This window comes from Nyctibius grandis, chromosome 1 (genome assembly GCF_013368605.1).
Source record: "Nyctibius grandis isolate bNycGra1 chromosome 1, bNycGra1.pri, whole genome shotgun sequence".
NCBI lineage: Eukaryota > Metazoa > Chordata > Aves > Nyctibiiformes > Nyctibiidae > Nyctibius > Nyctibius grandis.
The window spans coordinates 11,774,620-11,796,089 of record NC_090658.1 but is presented as its reverse complement, the minus strand read 5'-3'; the positions used below and the strand labels follow the sequence as shown (position 1 = coordinate 11,796,089).

At 42.2% G+C, this 21,470-nt stretch overlaps 1 protein-coding gene across 2 annotated transcripts in view; it reads left to right on the top strand.

Annotated features, from left to right (window-relative positions):
- COMMD1 (copper metabolism domain containing 1) overlaps positions 1–21,470 on the top strand; it is an 85,746-nt gene that overhangs the window by 17,322 nt on the left and 46,954 nt on the right. For both annotated transcript variants that reach the window (XM_068402668.1, XM_068402678.1), the window contains exon 2: positions 7,651–7,932. In XM_068402668.1, coding sequence (XP_068258769.1) covers positions 7,651–7,932 — 282 coding nt within the window. The remainder of the gene's footprint in view (positions 1–7,650; positions 7,933–21,470) is intronic.

Genomic DNA, 21,470 nt, shown 5'->3' with positions numbered 1-21,470 from the left:
TCATGTTCAGATGAAAAAATAATTTTAGCAGAGAACATTGGGTTTGGTGAGCTTGTATGCAAAAAAATAAGATGGGGGTTTTGGGGGGGTTTCTGCTTGGTGAGAATCTGGGAACCTTGGGGCAGAAAACGGAGGAGTCAGTCAAGAAGCGTGGAAGCGACCGATCGAGACGAGTTTTATCTTCCATGTGCATGTTTGACAAGTCTGGGTGGAATCAAGCTTAATAAGATTAGAAATGCAGGAAGGATGTAATTTTGTCTGAAACTTCATCATGCACACACATTTTTCCCATCTGCAGTAGCAGTTAAGTAATTTTTGCTGTGTGTTGCGAGTTCTCCTTTCCAAGAAGGAAGGCTTGATGGAAGTCAGAATAACTCAAACTTAAAAATATTTACAAGTCTGCTGAATGTCTGGTTAGCGTCTCCTCAGCAATGAATCAAAAGGCTCTACAGGTTAAAATAAAAAATAGGTGTTGCAGAAGATCTATTACACGCTAGAAAAAAATTAAACTACAGGCTTTTAAACAAGATATATGTATTATTGTGCTCTTAATGATTCACAGTTAGCTCTTTTCTATTAGCAAACAGTTTCATTTCACTTTTAACTGTATTACAGCTCAGTAAGAAGCAAACTAAAATAATATTAGGACATGGTATGGAACTTGTATAAAAGAAATTCGTGTGATCTCCCATGGATTAGATGAAGACTTAAAGATTAGTTAAAATTTTTCTACTTTGATGTAGAACACTAAACGTATTGTTAAGGTCTCTTTTGATTTCTGACTTACAAATTTGGGGGGAGTGTAGAGGCCTTTAGCTTTTGTTTTTTTTTCCGAAAGATGGATCACCATTTTCAAGTGCAGACAAGCAGGCTGTTGCATCTAATTTTATCCTAATTCCAATTCTCAGGAGAGCTCTTGGCCTCTAATAAACAGTGCTTGTGAGGTACAATGTACCAACTGATTGAAAACCTCCACTGTCTCCAGAAACGTGGGAAAGTCTACTGGACTAATATCCAGGGAATGTCTATGGGAACAGCTCATTTATTGCAGGACTGGATATCTCAGCAGCCCTTGGGAGAGAGTCTGGTTAGTACATACTTACAAAGGAGAACCCAGAAACCACAGGAGATGTTCTCATATTCCTCCTGTCTGAAGCTACTATTTGCAGAAGAACATGCTGAGCTAACTTTGACGAATAGCTTAGTGTCACTAGGACTCGCGTGTGCCGTTACTCCCAAAGATGATGAGAATTGCTTCTGTTCCCCCCCTGCTTTCCCAGTGTTGCCTTTCTTTTTAGATAAGGAGGAAAGCTACACAGCCCAAAGCTGCATGCAGCAGGCACCTCCTCTTTGCCCCAAATCCCGTAAAGGTTTTCTTCTAAGGATGATAGGTGAAAGAAATGCGTAGTATCCTGACGTTAAAAGGAATTGGCTTTGTGTGATCAAAGTATTTTGGCCGAGTGGGGTCCCCTGGCACATTCCTCCTGTCTGCAGCTGGTCCCCCCTTTCCCACCAAAAACCTGAAGAGGCAAGTTCATTAGTACGGTACATGGCACTGAATTATTTGTTTCTCTGAGCTTGTGATTTCTTTGTGCTTCAGGCTGGCAGCAGCCTGCAATTTTGAGGGTCAGCTGGAGAAAATGCCTACACATGCTGGCATGGCCAGCTCTTGGAGCTCTTCCATAACAGTTGACAAGTAATGTTTTATTTCTGGAAATGAAGTGTGTTCTCTTTTCCCAGTGGGTTTTACCAGTTGTTGTTTCTCACTAGCATTGCATGCTTGTCAGGCTTTATTTCTCAGAAGAGATAACGAATTTAAGTCTGTTTTCCTGTTCTGTGTACCAAGGCACATGTCTAATGGATCTAATTAAGCCACTACAAAACTCTCCAGATTATCAAATATTGTTCCATTAAGGAAATGGTATTTGAAGTCATATTTTTATTGGCTGAATTATATTTGAAGACATAGTGGATATGTGTTGAAGGTGAAAACAAGGAGAAGTCGGTATGACCAAAACTGTTTCTTGTTATTTAAAAGCACTTGCCCAGCCTCTGGAAAGAAAGGTGTAGCCGGTTGCTGAGGATGGGATTTGCACGCTCGTAGTATGATGTGCTGTCCATAAGCTGTGCTTCCTAGGGAAAAAAAAAGCATGTTTTAACAAATCTGAAAATACATAATGTGAGGAAATTTTTAATATCTAATGGTGTTCTCTTACAGATTCTAGTTTAAAAAATAAACTTCTTTTTACTTATTCAGTTAAGTGAATAGTCATAGTAATGTAAATGAAATTACTGACATAGAGCAACTGTGATTTTATACATTCTTAGAAAGCTTTTCTGCTTTTTGTTAGTTGAAGATTTCTATGTTGAAATAGTAAATAATTTGTGATTGCCAATAAAAAACTGGAATTAGGTCCTACATAACTTTTTTCCCTCGGTGTCATGCTTTTCATAGAATCATAGAATGGTTTGGGTTGGAAGGGACCTTAAAGATCATCTAGTTCCAACCCCCCTGCCACAGGCAGGGACACCTTTCCACTAGACTGGGTGGCTCAAAGCCTCATCCAGTCTGGCCTTAAACACTGCCAGGGAGGGGGCAGCCACAGCTTCTCTGGGCAACCTGTGCCAGTGTCTCACCACCCTCACAGTAAAGAATTTCTTCCTAATATCTAATCTAAATCTACCCTCTTTCAGTTTAAAACCATTACCCCTCATCCTATCACTACATGCCCTTGTACAAAGTCCCTCTCCAGCTTTCCTGTAGGCCCGTTCAGGTACTGGAAGGCTGCTAGAAGGTCTCCCCGGAGCCTTCTCTTCTCCAGGCTGAACACAATGCTTCTTGACATGCTGTAGAACTGTGTAGAGATGGGACAGTCTGTAAATAAAAAGGAGGCTGTGATAATATAATGTAAACATATGCTTATTGAGGACTGCTGAAGAGACGAGTTGGGAAACAACTAAGGCAGGATCTCCATGTACACACACTTAGCTCAGAATATAAAGTCTATACAATATAACAATATCTGTCACTGAGAGTACAGTGACTCAATGTATGGCAGTAGAACCTTTTAAGGTCTGTCTGGACTAAGTAATTGGCATTAATAAGACATATCCCTCTTGAACCAATGCTGACAGTGATTCAGCTGTAGGAGCTGATGGATGAAATAGGTTTCAACACCTTTAAGTCCTGAGAAGTTTCCAGTAATGATGCTAAAATGTGCGTGTGTTGCTTATTCCAGCAGTGAAACCATCTTCATCACTGCTGTGGGAGCTGGACAACAGCTGGTCACTGTCCTGGTGGTGGTAAATGCTCATCTGAAGCTCCTAGGGTTTAAAAGCATGAGAGGGAGACCTATAATCAGATATATTTTATCTGTCCTTAGTTATAAACACAGAAGAACCCCTATGTTTTAACTTTAAATTAATCCTTAGAAATATCAATAAGGTGTATTCACTGTAATGTGATATTCTGTGTAATAAGTGAGCATTGTTAAAAGTAATGGAAAGAATTGTTTGTAATGCTGTGCAGAATATGACTGGAAATATAATTTTTTTATATTAAAACATTTCCTGAAGCTTGAAAAAAGTCCAAAATTTAACTGTGGTCATTCACATGAGGAATGCAGTAGAACTACGCTTGTTTAAAGAATGAGTTGTGCGTTTGTACAATAAAAGAGATGGAAGATCAGCAAAGACCTTAATTGTTCTCTCGTTCTTTGTAACTTAGATCAGGTTTCCTGTCCACATTGAAATGTTTCCAAGTTAAGATGAAAAAGAATATTAAAATGAGTTGCTGTTCTTCTGTGACTTGAAAACCTTTATATCTGGTGGGTTTTGTTGAGGAATTTCAAAGAAAGTATGTCTTCATTAATACCTTCATGGAGCTATACTGAGGTATAACTCATTGCTTGCTTGTACCTGCTTCCAATTAAAATTTATATTCTTTTTTTTTTTAAAAGGATTTTTTAACTAGTAGTTCTGTTTCCAAGCTGAGAGAGATTCTAGTCTGAATGATGGACTATATTGGTGTGTTATTTAAAGCATGCATTATCTGATAAATATTCCACCAAAATACAGTATGGTTGTTATCTTCTTGGGTTTTTTTAGCTGTGTACACGTACAGCATTAAGCGATCCATATTGTGTGTACATGTGCATATGTGTCTGTGTGTGAGAGAGAGAGGAATCATTGCTAATTATGATACACGGTTTCCTTCCTCTGTTGTATGTGATAGTATTTTGGTAGCAACCTGTATCAGGGTGCTTATAGTACGTGAACGTACAGAGGTTTTAAATGTAGCTCGTGCTGGATCTTAACTTCAATCTGTTGATGATCTTTGCCAAACAGGCAAGTTTAGCTGTCCTGTATAAACCCTAGTAATATTGTTTTGTCATCCTTAGGCTTAAAACTGCAAGCTTGGTCGTGAGCTTCCTCTTTCAGACACACTTAGAAGTCAGATTTATATCATGTGTCAAGCACAATAAGGAACTTTGTGTGTGTGTTTTTTTAATCGGTTTAGTGAAGCACTGCCAGAAACCTTGCTGTATCTTGCAAAAAGAGTTGTGAAGGGGGTGAGGTTAAAAGAAACCCCTAAAAATTACAAATGTGAAATATTTGAAGGTTATAAAATCAAGAAGAGAAAAAGGTTACCTGGTTATTTGATCCAGTGAATCTGCATTAGGTTTACATTTAATGAACATTAGATGTTTCTCCATGATACCTTTGCTTCATTCAGTGCAGAAGATGCAGTTTATGTTCTTGGTTACTGTGCAGGAATAAAACAGAAGGCAATTTTCTGCACAGCTGAACTGAGAAGAAAGTCTGCATCTCGACTTGATCTTGGTCTTGACAGGGCTGACATAAGGTTCTGGGGTCTGGGGCTGTTGATTCACCTCTATTCCTCCCCCCTTGACATAAACCAACACAAAAGGTGTACATAAGCGGTAGTTGGTGTCACACAACACGCAAACAGATCCACAGACTGTGGTGTAGTGGTGTACACAGGATGTAGTGATCTGAAAAATATTAACACAGAAAGTATTCCACACTGCTGTTAATGGACAGTCCTGTTCATGTAAGATGTGGATGTAGGAAAGGACTGTAAGTCTAAATAGGTTTTCTTTTGAAAATAAAAAGAAGTGCTTTTTTCACTTAGAGCATAATTAGATATTACAGGATAATTACCTCTTAAGTTAAATATCTTCCTGATAAAAGCAAACAATATATACAGTTATGGTGAATGCCCTATAGAAAAGACAGAGTGATGCACTACGCATGTCAAAATTGGCAGATGCTCCTATTAAGCTGGAACCCTCATACAGCCAAGCAGTTACTTCTGGTGTGGATTGCCATTTCTTTTCTTGATCACGTAACAGATGGCAGCTAATCCATTGTGAGAGTGAGGGAAGGCAGCGTGTCCCTCTTAAAAAAAAACAAAACAAAACAACTCTACTATAAAAGCTTCAGGACAAAGATCTTATACACGGGATCATAAAAGGCAGCATAACCATTGTAGATCACAAGTTGTTTGTTGTTTTTTTTTGGGGGGGGTTGTTTCTGGTTTGCTTTTCTCTTGAAAAGACTCTGGGTAAGGAGGATGTGGTGGTGTATCTGCTGAAGGTTGAGCATGTCACGGTGTTGGCATTACTCCCTTCAAAACAGCAAACCTGCTGCTGTTCTGTCGCTTGCGTGATACATGATCTCCTTGTTTTGGGCTAGTTCTTGTGGTTTGTTGGGGTTTTTTACCTGCCATTTTATTTCAGGCCACTCCTGGTGAGACTGAAATTGCATACTTTGAGAACTGTCTGGTCTAGAGGAAGGTAGCAAGACCTGCCAGTAGGTCACCCCATTGGCAGTTTTAGTTCATCGCTGATGAAATGGGGAGAAGCAGCAGGTCTCGCGTTCTCGGCAAGCTCATGGAGCACTAACCTGTTGATTTTTAGATAAGCGATGTCCTGCTTTGCAGTCAGGCAGTGTGGAGAACACAGTGTCCGTCTGGCCAAAAGCCACACAGTGTCACCCCCTTGGCTAAAGATAGGCTTTGAGAGTGAGGTTGTCATTTCCCTGAACGCACGGAGTACAGCAGTAGGAATACCATGACAAGGAACTACCGGAGAGAGTCCAGCGGAGGGCTACAAAGATGATCAGAGGACTGGAGCATCTCTCTTACGAGGAGAGGCTGAGGGAGCTGGGTCTGTTTAGCCTGGAGAAGAGAAGACTGAGGGGGGATCTTATCAATGCTTACAAATACCTTAGGGGTGGGTGTCAAGGGGATAGGGCCAGACTCTTCTCAGTGGTGCCCAGCGACAGGACAAGGGGCAACAGGCACAAACTGAAACATGGGAAGTTCCGTCTAAATATGAAAAAAACCTTCTTTACTTTGAGGGTGACAGAGCACTGGAACAGGCTGACCAGGGAGGTTGTGGAGTCTCCTTCTCTGGAGATATTCAAAACCCACCTGGACGCGACCCTGTGCAACGTGCTCTAGGGGAACCTGCTTTGGCAGGGGCTTGGACTGGATGATCTCTAGAGGTCCCTTCCAACCCCAACCATTCTGTGATTCTGTGAAGATTAAAGCGAGGCAAATCCCAAGGATTGCAGCGTGGGCCACACTTCACCTTGCTGCGCTCCACATGGGCGCGTGCTTGGAGCTGGCACGTTCCTTTAAGGGTAAGCTGCATCCATTTTGGGTGAGAATGAAGCAAAAGCATTGCTTGAAACTACGATGGGGAAACTTACCCACAATTTCCTCTCTCCACCTCCTCCCCTCCCTTCACAACCATATTTAGCAACCATTGCCAGTTAGGCAATGCAAATTTGAGGCTATAGGATTATCAGCTTCGGAAAAATAGGTGGAAAAACTGGATATCTGTTAAAAAAGGGAAGAATAATTTCTGTTGCTGCGCAGGGAGGAGGAGTATATGACCCCCTACACTCCCTTACAAAACACAAATAGAGTATTTAGCCTGACAGAGTCCACTGATGCTTCGGAAGAAGCTGCAATTGCATTTTTAAGGATTGCTCCACACACGTGGACTCTCCCTTGGAAGACTCGCGCTCTTGCTGCTGTGGCCAGTGCTGCAGACCCTGCTTTACTGGTGCAGCATTTACCAGTTTTGCTTCCTTGTCTGCGGTGTGGGGGTGGCAGATGAAACTGTGGATGTTGCAACGAGCTGGGATGTCTCCTCACTTGTTTCAGCCTTGGCCGGGGGCACGCCATGTATGCCCCAGCTTTCTGACCATCAGAACAGCAGTATCGTGCCAGACCTCTGACCCAGCTCCCAGCAGCAACCAGTTGGGTATGCATAGGGCATGCTGGGGCCAGGCAGGCAATGAGAAGCCTCCTTGTTATCCTGTACCAGTACTGCATTTCCAAAGGCGCTCCCAGTTTCCTCATCACTGTTACTGATCCATTACCCTCCAGCTGTCCGGGGGCAGGAATCTGGGATAAGTGGTAGGCACTTGCAAATTGAGTTTCAATGAAAGTTGTCAGGTTATTTCCATAACCCAGCTTTGTTTGCACTATCCCTTTAAAGTCCGATATTTATAAAACCCTAAAGATGCGACTTTTAGGTAGGCTGCTCAGCTTAGTGTGTTACAGAGTATTTTTGAGCAAACTTTTCCCTTTTTCTCCTCTTACTTTCTCTACAGTCTATTGCTTCAGCAGACATGGATTTGAATCAGCTGGAGGCTTTTCTCACCGCTCAAACCAAAAAACAAGGTGGCATCACACCCGATCAAGCTGCAGTCATTGCAAAATTTTGGAAGAACCACCGAATAAAAATCCACGAGAGCCTGATCAATCAAAGCCGTTGGGATAATGTCTTGAAAAACATGAACTGGCGGGTGGATCTGAAGTCACAGTCAAGACACATCGATCAGATAAACACTCCTGTTGCAATAGTTGAAATGGAACTGGGCAAAAATGGGCAGGTAAGCTTCTTTTGCAAAATATATAAACCCTGATTTAGCTACATGTGTGCTGGGACATTTTACCTATTGCTGAATGCGCTGCATCCAAATCAAGTCAGTGTATTTTTCGCCACCGGGCCTTTAATGTACTTGAACTTGTGGTCCATCTTTGGATACAAAGATACATTCTGGGTGGTGAATGCAATTTTTGCTGATTTTATATCTTCATATATGTATTGACAACTCTCTTTACATTAGGCTTGGAGTATCTGAGAAAATAGAACTGAAACATAAAAACAGCTGTACTAGCAATTATATTAAATTTATATTTATATTCCATGCACTATGAAATCAATTAGTCTTTTTTTTTCCTAATAAAATACTAAAATTAAGTAAAATCTGCAAAGTAGAAGCTGAAAAAGAATAAAGTTCACAAATTATGATGATCAAGCATCCCTTACATTTTAGGACAAATGAGGGGAAAGACTCCTCTCTATTCTACATAACACCTACATTCATGTTACAAGTACATCTTTATTACCAGTCACATTGTGCAATCTGGTCTTATCTGCCTGAAAGAGATATAATAGCTCTGCGTTTCTTTTTAATGTTTATAATTCATATGCATGTACAACTAAAGGCACGGCTTCCCGTCTTCAATTTTTCTGTCTTTTTCTGACAAGAAATGTGTTTCAATTTGGTATCTTTTTCCTCTGCAATGCGTTAGTGCATCTTAAAACCTCATTTCGTAGCAGTAGCTACTGCAAATCGTACCATGAGCTGATTTGAGGGTACTGATGTTAAGAGTTAGCATTTTGCAAGTTTCCTTGGATTTCATAATATTTTAGTAGCTTATAGCAAAAGAGTACCTGGATTAGGTATACTTAAAGTGTGTGTGTATGTGTATGTATATACATATACCCACACGTGCGCACATATGTATACACACACCTGGAGTATACCTATGCAGACTGAAGGATTTAATTGAAACTGTGTGGCTACACCAAGGCCAGAATGAAAGTACAAGTAAATTGGGATCCTGAGACAGTATATATTGTTGAAGTTATTCTGTTAGCCCACTTTTCTTCTCAGTCTTTGAAAGCTTACCCTTCCCAAGTGCTGACCCTCTGTCTTCCACTCGTGTATGCCTGCAGGGACCAATACAATAATGGTGTGTGTTTTTAGGTTTGTTCCTAGCCTCAAAAAAATGGAGCTTTCTGCTTAGGATCTTGAGATTGGAAATAATTATATTCACAGAATCACAGAATGGTTAAGGGTTGGAAGGGAGATCATTAGTAACAAATGGAAAAAGTTAAAAATAAAAAAGGTTACAGTGACTACATTAGAATGAATACATTAGTGAGCAAATGGGAAAAATACCTGTGTTCATTAAAAAAAAAATCCTTAACTCAGAACCTCTGTTATATTTCATAAGGGAATTATGTAGTTAGTGACTCTTGTTTTGAAATTGTTTTTTCACTGGTAATGGGTTATTACAGTAACATCAATCAGCAAGAACATTTATATTTCTTCCACCCTGTACAGCGAATGTGAACGTGAAGGAAGAGTATACATTTCTGAGACACTGTAATTTCTCTTACTGAAGAGCTCCACAACCACACCAGAATGAATTATTTTAGCAACGCAGCTTCGTATTTCAAACATACCAGGGGAGGTGGTTGTGTGAATGCATTTTTTTTAACTGCCACTGGGCATAACTTTTGTCTCCTTTGCTGAGGACAGCGCAGTAGTGAGCTGTCGGCAAGTCTGACACTCAGAGTGAGTAAGGGTATTAGACTGGTACTTACAGACATAATCATGGAGTAGTTAGGATTGTCACCAATTGAGTCAAAATCAGTATTTATTTTAAGGAACTCTGGTTTTGCATAGCCTTTAGCTTTGGATTAAATAGGTTCTCTGCTGAAAAGCTTTTGGCTGAGGCAGTCCACAGCATGCTGACATGATGGGCTGAGGCAGGGGAGCTGGGGGAACCCTGGGACCAAAACAGCAGCAAGTGGGTTGCCAGAACAGTTCATCCAGCCCTCAGCCTCTTTGCAGATGTGTTTGGGGACCTCCTCGAAAGATGGTTGCAGAGACTTTACTGTCGGGGGTTGAACGAGTTGTTCTTGCACGCTGGATCCAGCCCACAAACTTAACACCATCGTGTTTTTATAGCCTTTATATGTATTTTTACTTTATTGGTAGCACATTTATATCTGTTCTAAATATCAAGTTTTGTAGCACATCAAATACACATACGCTGGTACCTTTCTGAAACTTAACAGAGAGAACATCTTTTCTAAAAGGTTGTCAGTCATAGATATGATTTGGCGGATACTGAAGATCTCCTGGATTTGTAGGAGAAAGCTGGCTGGTGATTCAGCAGTAAATTATTCAGAACAAACTGTTTTCATTTGGACACTTGATAACAGGGGAGTATACAAATGCATTGATGTGTAATGAATTGACATTAATATTTCATATGTTTCAATGGAAGCCAAGAAATACTCTGTAGAAAATGTACCTTTCCAGAATTTAAAGTCTCTCTGATTCTTCTCAGTGTCTCCGGACTGGATTTAGATCTCTGCCCAGCAGTTTGAAGTGTCTGCTCCTTCTGCTTCAATAAGTAACCTTGCTTTCTGCTTGCCATCTCTGAGTTTCAATCAGTCAGTTCTTTCATGACAGAACGAATATATGTGTAAGAGCTAATATGGCTAGAAATGGGGAATTTGATGTGACTGGTTTGTAAATGTCAGTAGACTGAGTTTACGTGAATTATGTCAAATTGCATTAATGTTTTCTGATGGAAAAGGATGTTTCTGGGTTTGAGAATCCATTACAACCTGCAAGAATTAATTCTCACTATCCTTGGCATTACTGATAATAGAAAAAAATTAACCTTTTCCTCTAAGTGCTCTTAAAAACACTTCTAATTATATACTTTCAGCAATACTGGTGCTCCAAACTTTGGGAAGTTTGGTTCAGGATCTGTAACTTGCAGTTCGAACTCTTCTTCCTCAGTAAAGATTTTACAGTGTTATTTGAAGTTTCCTTTATGCTGGTGATGTAGTCTTTATACGTCCTGGTTAAAGGCAGATGAACATGCTAGCCATGAAGTGCTCTGCTTTGAAAGCCCTTTGTCTTTAACAATATGACTAAAAATAAAATCCTAAAGCAGTTGCACTTTAGCCTGCATTCACCTTCATCGGTTCGTGATATTCAGCATTCATCACCGCCCGTCTATTCTTTCCTTTTGAACAGCCCATCTTTTCTTTTGCGTGATGTTTTTATCCTCCTGTATCTCTATACCTTGCTGGCTTTCTCTTAAAACATCTATAGCTCCCTGCTCCCTTCTTTATGTCCTTTTTCATCTTGTTCTCCCTCTCTGAGCATCGCTGTAAAGCTCTTTTGGCATGAAATTTCAACCGGATGCGACTCTGCCGGGAGGGACAGCGGAGTGAGCTGGAGAGTCGCCCTTCTCGTGCCCTTCCTGCCCCGCTGCATCAGCGCTGCTCCATATGGTGAACGGTCGCTGCCGTGCAATGTTAGGTTATGTGCAGATTTTGGTCACAGATTTATATCTGACCTTGTCATTATGCATTGGGTTTGCACTGTGGCTTGGCATTAAGATGCATTTAAACTTGTTTTATGGACTTTGCCATGTTATTTTCCTTATGAGATGTGCCTCTCCCTTGGGGCTGTGTTCTTCCCACTAGTATTCTGGGCTGAGTTGCCAATAAGTTTTACTTTCTTGCAGCATTATATATTTTGCAGTTTAATAACTGAGACTGATCAAATGTTATAGATTACCCTGAGTATTTGCTCTTGGATTTCGTGCTTGAACTTGTTTACAGAGTGGATATTTTCACATGCATTTCTTTTCAGTGTTTAAGATACTGGTAAGCCATGTAATAGCACTTTTATTGGAGTTTTGTGGGATGTTAAGCATGTTTTATGAGCAAAGAGTATTTTCTGCCCTAATTCGACATGAAGTCTGGGGTTCCACTGCAGGATTCTTCCCGGAAAGACCTGAGGAAATCACATGAGGATTATGGATTTGAGGGTTTTTTTTCCCAAAACATTGTATATCTCTTCTCTTTCCTTTTTTAAAATATCTACCTGACAGAGGTATCATAAAACTTAGTTCATAGAATCATAGAATGGTTTGGGTTGGAAGGGACCGTAAAGATCATCTAGTTCCAACCCCCCTGCCACAGGCAGGGACACCTTTCCATGAGACTGGGTGGCTCAAAGCCTCATCCAGTCTGGCCTTAAACACTGCCAGGGAGGGGGCAGCCACAGCTTCTCTGGGCAACCTGTGCCAGTGTCTCACCACCCTCACAGTAAAGAATTTCTTCCTAATATCTAAGTCTACCCTCTTTCAGTTTAAAACCATTACCCCTCGTCCTATCACTACTTGCCCTTGTAAAAAGCCCCTCTCCAGCTTTCCTGTAGACCCCTTCAGGTACTGGAAGGTGCTAGAAGGTCTCCCCGGAGCCTTCTCTTCCCCAGGCTGAACAGCCCCAACTCTCTCAGCCCGTCTTCATAGGAGAGGTGCTCCAGCCCTCTGATCATCTTCGTCGCCCTCCTCTGTACTCATTTCAACAGCTCCATGTCCTTATGTTGGGGGCCCCAGAGCTGGACGCAGAACTCTAGGTGGCGTCTCATGAGAGCGGAGTAAAGGGGCAGAATCACCTCCCTCGACCTGCTGGCCATGCTGCTTTTGATGCAGCCCAGGATACAGTTGGCCTTCTGGGCTGCAAGTGCACATTGCCGGCTCATGTTGAGCTTCTCGTCAACCATCACCCCCAAGTCCTTCTCCTCAGGGCTGCTCTCAATCCATTCTCTGCCCAGCCTGTATCTGTGCTTGGGATTGCCCCGACCCACATGCAGGACCTTGCACTTGGTCTTGTTGAACTTCATGCGGTTCACACAGGCCCAGCTCTCAAGCCTGTCAAGGTCCCTCTAGATGGCATCCCTTCCCTCCAGCATGTCGACTGCACCACACAGCTTGGTCATTGGCAAACTTGCTGAGGGAGCACTCAGTCCCCCTGTCCATGTCACCGACAAAGATGTTAAACAGGACCAGTCCCAATACCGACCCCTGAGGAGCACCACTCGTCACTGGTCTCCACTTGGACATCGAGCCATTGACCGTAACTCTTTGAGTGCGACCATCCAGCCAATTCCTTATCCACTGAGTGATCCATCCGTCCATGTCTCTCCAATTTAGAGACAAGGATGTCATACGGGACAGTGTCAAATGCTTTGCACAAGTCCAGGTAGATGACATCAGTTGCTCTTCCCCTATCCACCAGCGCTGTAACCCTGTTGTAGAAGGCCACCAAATTTCTCAGGCACGATTTGCCCTTAGTGAAGCCATGTTGGGTGTCACCAATCACCTTGATTTCCGTGTCCCTCAGAATAGTTTCCAGGAGGATCTGCTGCATGATCTTGACAGGCACAGAGGTGAGACTGACTGGCCTGTAGTTAATGGTATATGGTAGGTAAATACTACTATATAGCAAATACTAAAAGCCACGCTATAAGTTATGAAATTAGGACAGTTTCTTTCAAATTTAAGGGCAAAGAGCAGCTTCTCATTGCATATCATTTTTCTGAAGTCTGAAGTCACCAGGGATGTATATTTTCTTAGAAAACAAACATCTTTAAAGAACAGGCAAGCATTAGCAAGTCTTTTGATAAACTGAGAAGTCTAATATTTCCTAGTTCTCACTATATTTTGTTTGCCATTTTGAACTCTCACCAGTGAGATAAATACTGTATGATGAAAGGACTTACTAAATGAAGTGATCCTTTGACAGTGCAAGAATTTACCTGATACTGAAAAAGTAAGAACTGTCAGGTCAGGATTTACCTTAGGTATATCAAATATGCTCTCTGCTAACGGCTGGGTCCAGACCCTGATAATTCAGAGAAAATAATAATAATTCAGGTAATAATTCAGACGTGGAAAGAATTCATAATGAACGTAGATAATTGTCATGAGCTGTATGTGGGAGGTAAAATGCTACTGGGATTTTGAAGGTCTGAAGTTCTGAAATTTCATTAAGTTCTAGTTTTTGTGACTATGAAAACTTTAATTCTTTTCATGGTCTGGGAGAGAGTGAAGTAGGTCCCAAAGTAAATTTTTGGAGATCAAAATTGTTTCTGACTTGTTAATTATATATATTCTACACAAATTTAGGTGGAAATCTGTATGAACTGTGCTATAAACAAATGATAAGCTGAATTCACACACATTTGACAAATATTAAAATTGAATGTGCTTTCACAGTGTAATAAAAAGCTTAGGATTTAGCTTCTGTAAATCTCATTACTTTGCTAAGATTACAGACTGAATGCCACTGAGGATCTGTTGGTGTTTTGCACATTTTTGTAAGCACGGGTCTCTTAGTTTCCCTAGGCTGTGGTTATCTCCAGCAAGAGCTTTCACTACTAAAGAAAGGTCAGATCAAGAAAACGTCATGAGTAAACTCATGCTATAGGGAGGAAGGATTATGGCTGCACTTGCTTTTGCCTCTGCGTGACTCCAGGTCAGGCTGCTTCAGAGCTATCGCTGAAAATAACTTCAGATAATGGACTTCCAGTCCTTTTTATGTAGGATGTACTGTGAAAAGGCAAACTGCCTTTTGTAGGATATTGGTACAGGCAAAGAGATGCTTCGGGAGATGAAAAGCAGTTTTAGGTACCTGAACCAAAATAAGAGCAGCCTGGCCTGTGAAGGGGAAGGAAAAACAACCACCAAACCATTTTTCCTTTCCAGCCTTAATCCATTTTAATCTTTGTAGTTATTAACATTATAGGAACAATATTTGTTCCAGTCAAAAATAGGAAAGCGTGGGCATTTAGAAGCCCAATCGATCAACTTAACCACAACGAGCTTCATACTTTTATGTGATTAAAAATATAAAACCCGGTAAGTAGAAGTTAGTGGAAAAAAAATCACCTTTGTGGCCAAGCCGAATGTAATCACTTGAGCTTTTGTTCACCTTGGAAATTTATGAGCTGGAGGGAACAGTTACATAAGGCAGAACAGTGCAAAAGCAAATAAAAACCAGAGAGGGCAGCGGGTCACTCAGCACAGAAGAAAGTGGAACACAGTTGACTGACTTAACTCAGTTTTCCTTAATCCTCTGCATGCCACTCTCAGTAGTCCTTTGCTTTGGCAGTTCCATTTTTGTCACCTTTTCCTGAAAGCAAAGTGAAATTTGGGGAATGAGAAGAGAACTTTGTTATTTGTGGCCGTTGGGATTTTTAAGTGTAATATGGTACAGATAAGAGCATTAAATTGAGATATTAGTTAAATAACTGACTTGAACTGTCACTTATCTACTGCGTATATTTGACCGTATTTTGATGAGTACCTCATCTGTTCATCCTATATGAAGAAAGGATATTCTGCAACTAGTGGTATTAACAGTCTCCATCCTTGTTTATTTTTGCCTTGTATACACACATAGGGGCACGCATGAGCGCACTCACACACACATATTCCTTGTCAACTCTGAAACTTTTCCTTGTTTTGACTCTGAAACTGGATTTGCTAAGTAGTTAAATAGAATAATTTAAAAGTAAGACATAACTATATTTGATAGTAACCAAGCTCAGGGTATTACGGGGAAAATTCTGGATTAATTGAAGGTGACCTGTGTGAAAATAGATGTTATCGTAACGATGCATGTTTACTGCCTTTCATCTCCCTAACTTCAGATTCAGTCCTGGACCCGTGAAATTTTTTACCTTCTCAGAAAATATATTGAGGTCTTGGACATTATGAGAGGAAACTTGCCATTTGTTACGTATCTCATGCGATCAACAAATATTTTGCAATCTAACATCAATCTGGCATTCTCGTGCAGTGATAAAATGTTGCATAGCTTTGATCTCTTGCAGCCTTGGGATGCAGACTATGATGAGGCTGGAACAGGGGCAGCTGGGTTCAACAGACCTGTCTGTTGAAAATTGTCTCCAGCAAATGCATTTCATCACTCAGTTACACCTTTTTCTGGAATTGGCACTACACATTTATGGGTTAGTCAGAAGGACCTGTTCTTCCTTCCTTCTCCTTCCTTCCTTTCTTCCTTCCTTCCTTCCTTTCTTCCTTCCTCCTTCCTTCCTTCCTCCTTCCTTCCTTCCTCCTTCCTTCCTTCCTCCTTCCTTCCTTCTCCTCCTTCCTATGTTATCCCTGTCTGCTTGTGACTTTTCTGGAAGTCCTTGCCCTGTTTTTCTACCAGCTCCCTTGCCCCCAGAAGCAGTTGGTACTCCTTTGACGCTGTACCCTTAGCTAACAGCCCTCGGTCCTCATCGTGGCTCCCCTATGGAAAGCATTTCTGTAACTTTGCAGCTTTTTCTTTGCTATTCCTGCAGCACTGGGATAGGTTACTCTGAGAGTTTGCGACATTGCACGCTTTGAGATCTTCAAGACTCAAGCTGGATAAAGTCACTGCAGTCAGATGTACGGTCAGGGTCTCAGCCACAACAGACCTGAGCATTTAGCCCACAGACTTTCGGGTGAAATGGATGGTTTCATGCTCCTTGTTTAATCCAGTTGCTGTATGCATTTCAGTTCCTTCTCTATTCACCGGACCTCACATGAAAGATGGAGCTAAGGGCGTTTTTGTTGCTTTTGTACTTTGTGCTTTAGTTCAGTCTGAATGCTTGAACTTCTGGGTCAGGAAATAGGGAGTTCAGTTTCAGCAGACTGAGAGCAGTTGTCTGGGACCTGTGACACTGAATGTTGTGTTGGGGAGGCACAAAAAAAGCTCACGGTGTTTTAAGAGAAGACATCGCAGAGGTTGGAAGCAAAGATGGCTGATAAGTTTCAAAACCTCCACAGCTCTGGCTCTGTTCTTTAATAAGAAGGTTCCCGTGTCACTAATGAACTTAGAGGATGGTTATGAGCTTGTTGTGCTTCCTCATCATTTTGCATTAACTGAGTAGTTCAGAGACCCTAAATTGCATAACCCCAATCACCAAAGGAATTGCTTGGTTTGAGGCAGGGTGGCAGGGCACTTTCAGCGTGACACTCGCACTATGGCTGTTGTGTAAATAATCACAGATGCCTCTACTGTCCGTGCAGTCCCCCACAGCCATGGACGTGGAGCTGTATAGAGATTGACTGCAAATACATTGCAGGTAAAACCAAAACTAGAGGCAATGTAGGCCCACTGATGAATGAGGTGGGTGCCCTGGAGACAGAGGATAAAAAGAAGGCGGAGTTACTGAATGCCTTCTTTGCCTCTGTCTATACTGCTGGAGGCTGTCCTGAGGAGCCCCGGACCCCTGAGGCCCCAGAGGAAGTCAGGATAGAGGAGGAGTCTGTCTTGGTTGATGAGGGCTGGGTCAGGGACCAATTAAGCAACCTGGACATCCATAGATCCATGGGCCCTGATGGGATGCACCCGCGGGTCCTGAGGGAGCTGGCGGAAGTCATTGCTAGGCCACTCTCCATCATCTTTGCTAAGTCATGGGGAACGGGAGAGGTGCCTGAGGACTGGAGGAAAGCAAATGTCACTCCAGTCTTCAAAAAGGGCAAGAAGGAGGACCCGGGTAACTATAGACCGGTCAGCCTCACCTCCATCCCTGGAAAGGTAATGGAACAACTTGTCCTTGGTGCTGTCTCTAGGCACATCAAGGATAGGAGGATCATTAGGGACAGTCAACATGACTTCACCAAGGGGAAGTCATGCTTAACCAACTTGATAGCCTTTTATGAGGACATAACCCAGTGGATAGATGATGGTAAAGCTGTGGATGTGGTCTATCTCGATTTCAGTAAAGTGTTTGACACAGTCTCCCACAGCATCCTTGCAGCTAAACTGAGGAAGTGTGGTCTGGATGATCGGATAGTGGGGTGGATTGTGAACTGGCTGAAGGAACGAAGCCAGAGAGTGGTGGTCAATGGGACAGAGTCCAGTTGGAGGCCTGTATCTAGTGGAGTCCCTCAAGGGTCAGTACTGGGACCAGTACTATTCAATATATTCATTAATGACTTGGATGAGGGAATAGAGTGCACTGTCAGCAAGTTCGCTGATGACACAAAACTGGGAGGAGTGGCTGACACACCAGAAGGCTGCGCAGCCATTCAGAGAGACCTAGACAGGCTGGAGAGTTGGGCGGGGAGAAATTTAATGAAATATAACAAGGGCAAGTGTAGAGTCCTGCATCTGGGCAGGAACAACCCCACGTATAAGTTGGGGACAGACCTGTTGGAGAGCAGCATAGGGGAAAGGGACCTGGGGGTCCTAGTGGACAGCAGGATGACGGTGAGCCCAGCAATGTGCCCTTGTGGCCAAGAAGGCCGATGGCATCCTGGGGTGTATTAGAAGGGGTGTGGTTAGTAGGTCAAGAGAGGTTCTCCTCCCCCTCTACTCTGCCCTGGTGAGGCCACATCTGGAATATCGTGTCCAGTTTTGGGCCCCTCAGTTCAAGAAGGACAGGGAACTGCTAGAGAGAGGCCAGCACAGAGCCACGAAGATGATTAAGGGAGTGGAACATCTCCCTTATGAGGAGAGGCTGAGGGAGCTGGGTCTCTTTAGCTTGGAGAAGAGGGGTGACCTCATTCATGTTTATAAATATGTAAAGGGCAAGTGTCATGAGGATGGAGCCAGGCTCTTCTCAGTGACATCCCTTGACAGGACAAGGGGCAACGAGTGCAAGCTGGAACACAGGAGGTTCCACATAAATATGAGGAAAAACTTCTTTACAGTGAGGGTAACCGAACACTGGAACAGGCTGCCCAGAGAGGTTGTGGAGTCTCCTTCTCTGGAGACATTCAAAACCCGCCTGGACGCGTTCCTGTGTGATGTGATCTAGGTAATTCTGCTCCGGCAGAGGGATTGGACTAGATGATCTTTCGAGGTCCCTTCCAATCCCTAACATTCTGTGATTCTGTGATATGCAAGTTGAAGCATTGCATTTGCACAAAATGCAACATGCAGACTGGTACTGTTTGGCTGCATGACCCTGCTCTTCAACAAACCTAGTTAGAGCTTCTGCCTTCTTCAGAGCACACAGCCTGGCCTGGGTCGCTGCCGGAGGGCAGGGGAGCAGCTCTGCATTTCCCACATCTATCAACCAGTTAGAGATTCAACTTCGCTGCAGCAAATTGAGGAGAAATGTCGTTTAAGGCTTGGAAAGATGGAGCTTTAATGTATGGTCTTTGGAGATTTAATGGAAGGTCTTTGGAGATTTACAGAGGGTGAAATAAAACTGAAATGGAAAGGGTAGATTAAAAAATGCTGCTGTTTCTCATTGTTTCCTGGGGCAGGAGGCAGAGAGGACCATGCTTGGCCTATGTGATCAATTCCTGGCTTACTAAAAAGCAACTTTGCAATGAAAAGATGGGGTCTGTTGGCTGCCATGTTGCCAGTTGTTGAGGACCCAGAGAGAGCATTTGCTGGTGTGAAGCCTTCTAGGGGTGAATATATAGGAGTTAGTGATTTCTTTTGACACTGCCCACCTTTTGTAAAACCAGCAGCATGTAGTTTGGGTGAGAAAGTAGATGTGTTCTGTGTTATGTAATAATTTATCTCGGGATAAATCCCAGAATAAATATATTTTATGAAATGTGTTTACCCCAGGAGGCCTTCAAGGAAGGGGAACATGGTTGAAAAATCAAGAATTGTAATCTTCACTAGCTTCTTTTTAACAAAAGTAAAAAGTTCTGCTTCATTATCAAAAAAAAAAATTTAGAAGTGGAATTTCTTTGCTGGAGAGTCTATATACAGCAAATCAAAGTGAGTGACCTCCTTGAGTCTTAGCTCTGGTGTTGCTGGCCATCTGCATTCTTCAGAGGACTTGGATGTTAACATTAGCAAGTAATTTGTTCTTAGAAAACTCAGAAAAAAAGGAATTGTTGTGAACATAAGTGCCCACTGCGTTGGCTGACAAAGCATCTTGTTTTTACAGGCCTAGCCTGGGCCAAGTACATTTAAAATTGTTGTTTTGCCAGTTGGCCAGCCTTCCCAATCTTGACAACATGCCACGTTGCCACTGGAAAGTGCTTTGGAGATCCTTCCAGGTTTGTCATGGTCTCTCTTGAGATCCCCAAATATTAGTGTTCAGGGTTCTTTCTTAATTTATTTTAATTAGGAAGAGCTGCTGCGGGAGAAGGTATCAGAAGATACAAAACTGGAAAGCTGGCACGTAATTCAGGAGAAATGCTTGTAACTTACACCCTTGTTTGCTGTTTAATCATTTGGATTCTCTTTATTCTGTCTTATATATGTATATATACTCTTTATAAAACCTGGACTCCAGCTTTGGCTGTGCAAGAATTGATCCAACAAAAAAAACAACACAGTCCATGGTAGAAAAGCAAAATCACTGCAAATTGTACCATTAAACCTGCCGTGTTTCTCTACATGTATTAGTTTGAGGGAAGAGGGCACCTGTGTCGTTTCTTTTCAGCAGCTTGTATGTTATCTGCCAGCAGCTTTGTTTTTTCACCTTTCTTCGTGAATTGAATTCCCACATGGTGAGCAGTTCTATTAATACATTAGGCAGCAGAAGGCATGGGCAACAGGAGAATGCAATTCGTAGGCAGTTCTCAATATAATCTTTTTATTGAGGAGATATTTCTCTTCTAATTTCTAGCAAGCTGTGGCTTTCCGTCCTTCTAGTGCTTCCACTCATATGTCTCGTCCTAGTTAAAAATGAAAAAAAGGAGAAACATCACTTTTTTCCCTTCCTTTTCTTCTTATCATTCCATTTACAAAATCTCTGAGGGATTTTGCTGGTAGCTACTGGAATTTGCTGGTGTACAAAACTGTCTTTGGCAATCGGTAACTGTGCATTAATGCTGAGGTATTATGAGCTGCCTGAACAGAAATGTAGTTGATCAACATGTGAGATGCTTGGAATACTACCACTGTGTCTGTATAAAAGCAAACTCTCATTGCTGCTGCAGATGCTGTTGCTGCTGTCAATTTATACTACTAGCAGTGGTACCTAGGGACTTCTAGATGCCAGCAAAAAAATTTGGGGAGATGCTCATGCCCCTTCCCAAGGGAGTGAATTAAGACCGTAGGAAACAAGGCTCTTTTTGCAGGTACCAACTTCCACGTTCTGTAGGTCAGGTTTTCAGCAGATGACTGGTGGGAGTTTGCACTGAAGAAGCCCAAACATTTCATCTGCATTTACAGATTCCCTTCCCTCTGTATTAAATGGATTTGTTTTACAGGCACACCTTAGTACGCTGGTCTTTGCTTCATCTCGTTAAAAACATAGACCGAAAGGGAGGCAGTAAATAGAACTGCCATGGAAAAGCACATGTGGGTCTTCGGTGGTAGTTTCAGGTTACGGGTCTTTCTGTTGCCAGGACATGTACTTAAAGAGTTCCTCACCTTTCCTACTTGTTCACACCATTGTGCTACCCCAGTAGTTACATGTTTACAGACCTGAAAGTTGAAAGTGGCTGAATGAATCCAAATTATTTTTTTTTGTTCCCTCCCCACCCTTTATTTTTTTCCCCAAATTATTTTTAGTCTGGATCAATTTAGTGAAGGGGAGGGTGAGGGCAAAATGGAGGAAAA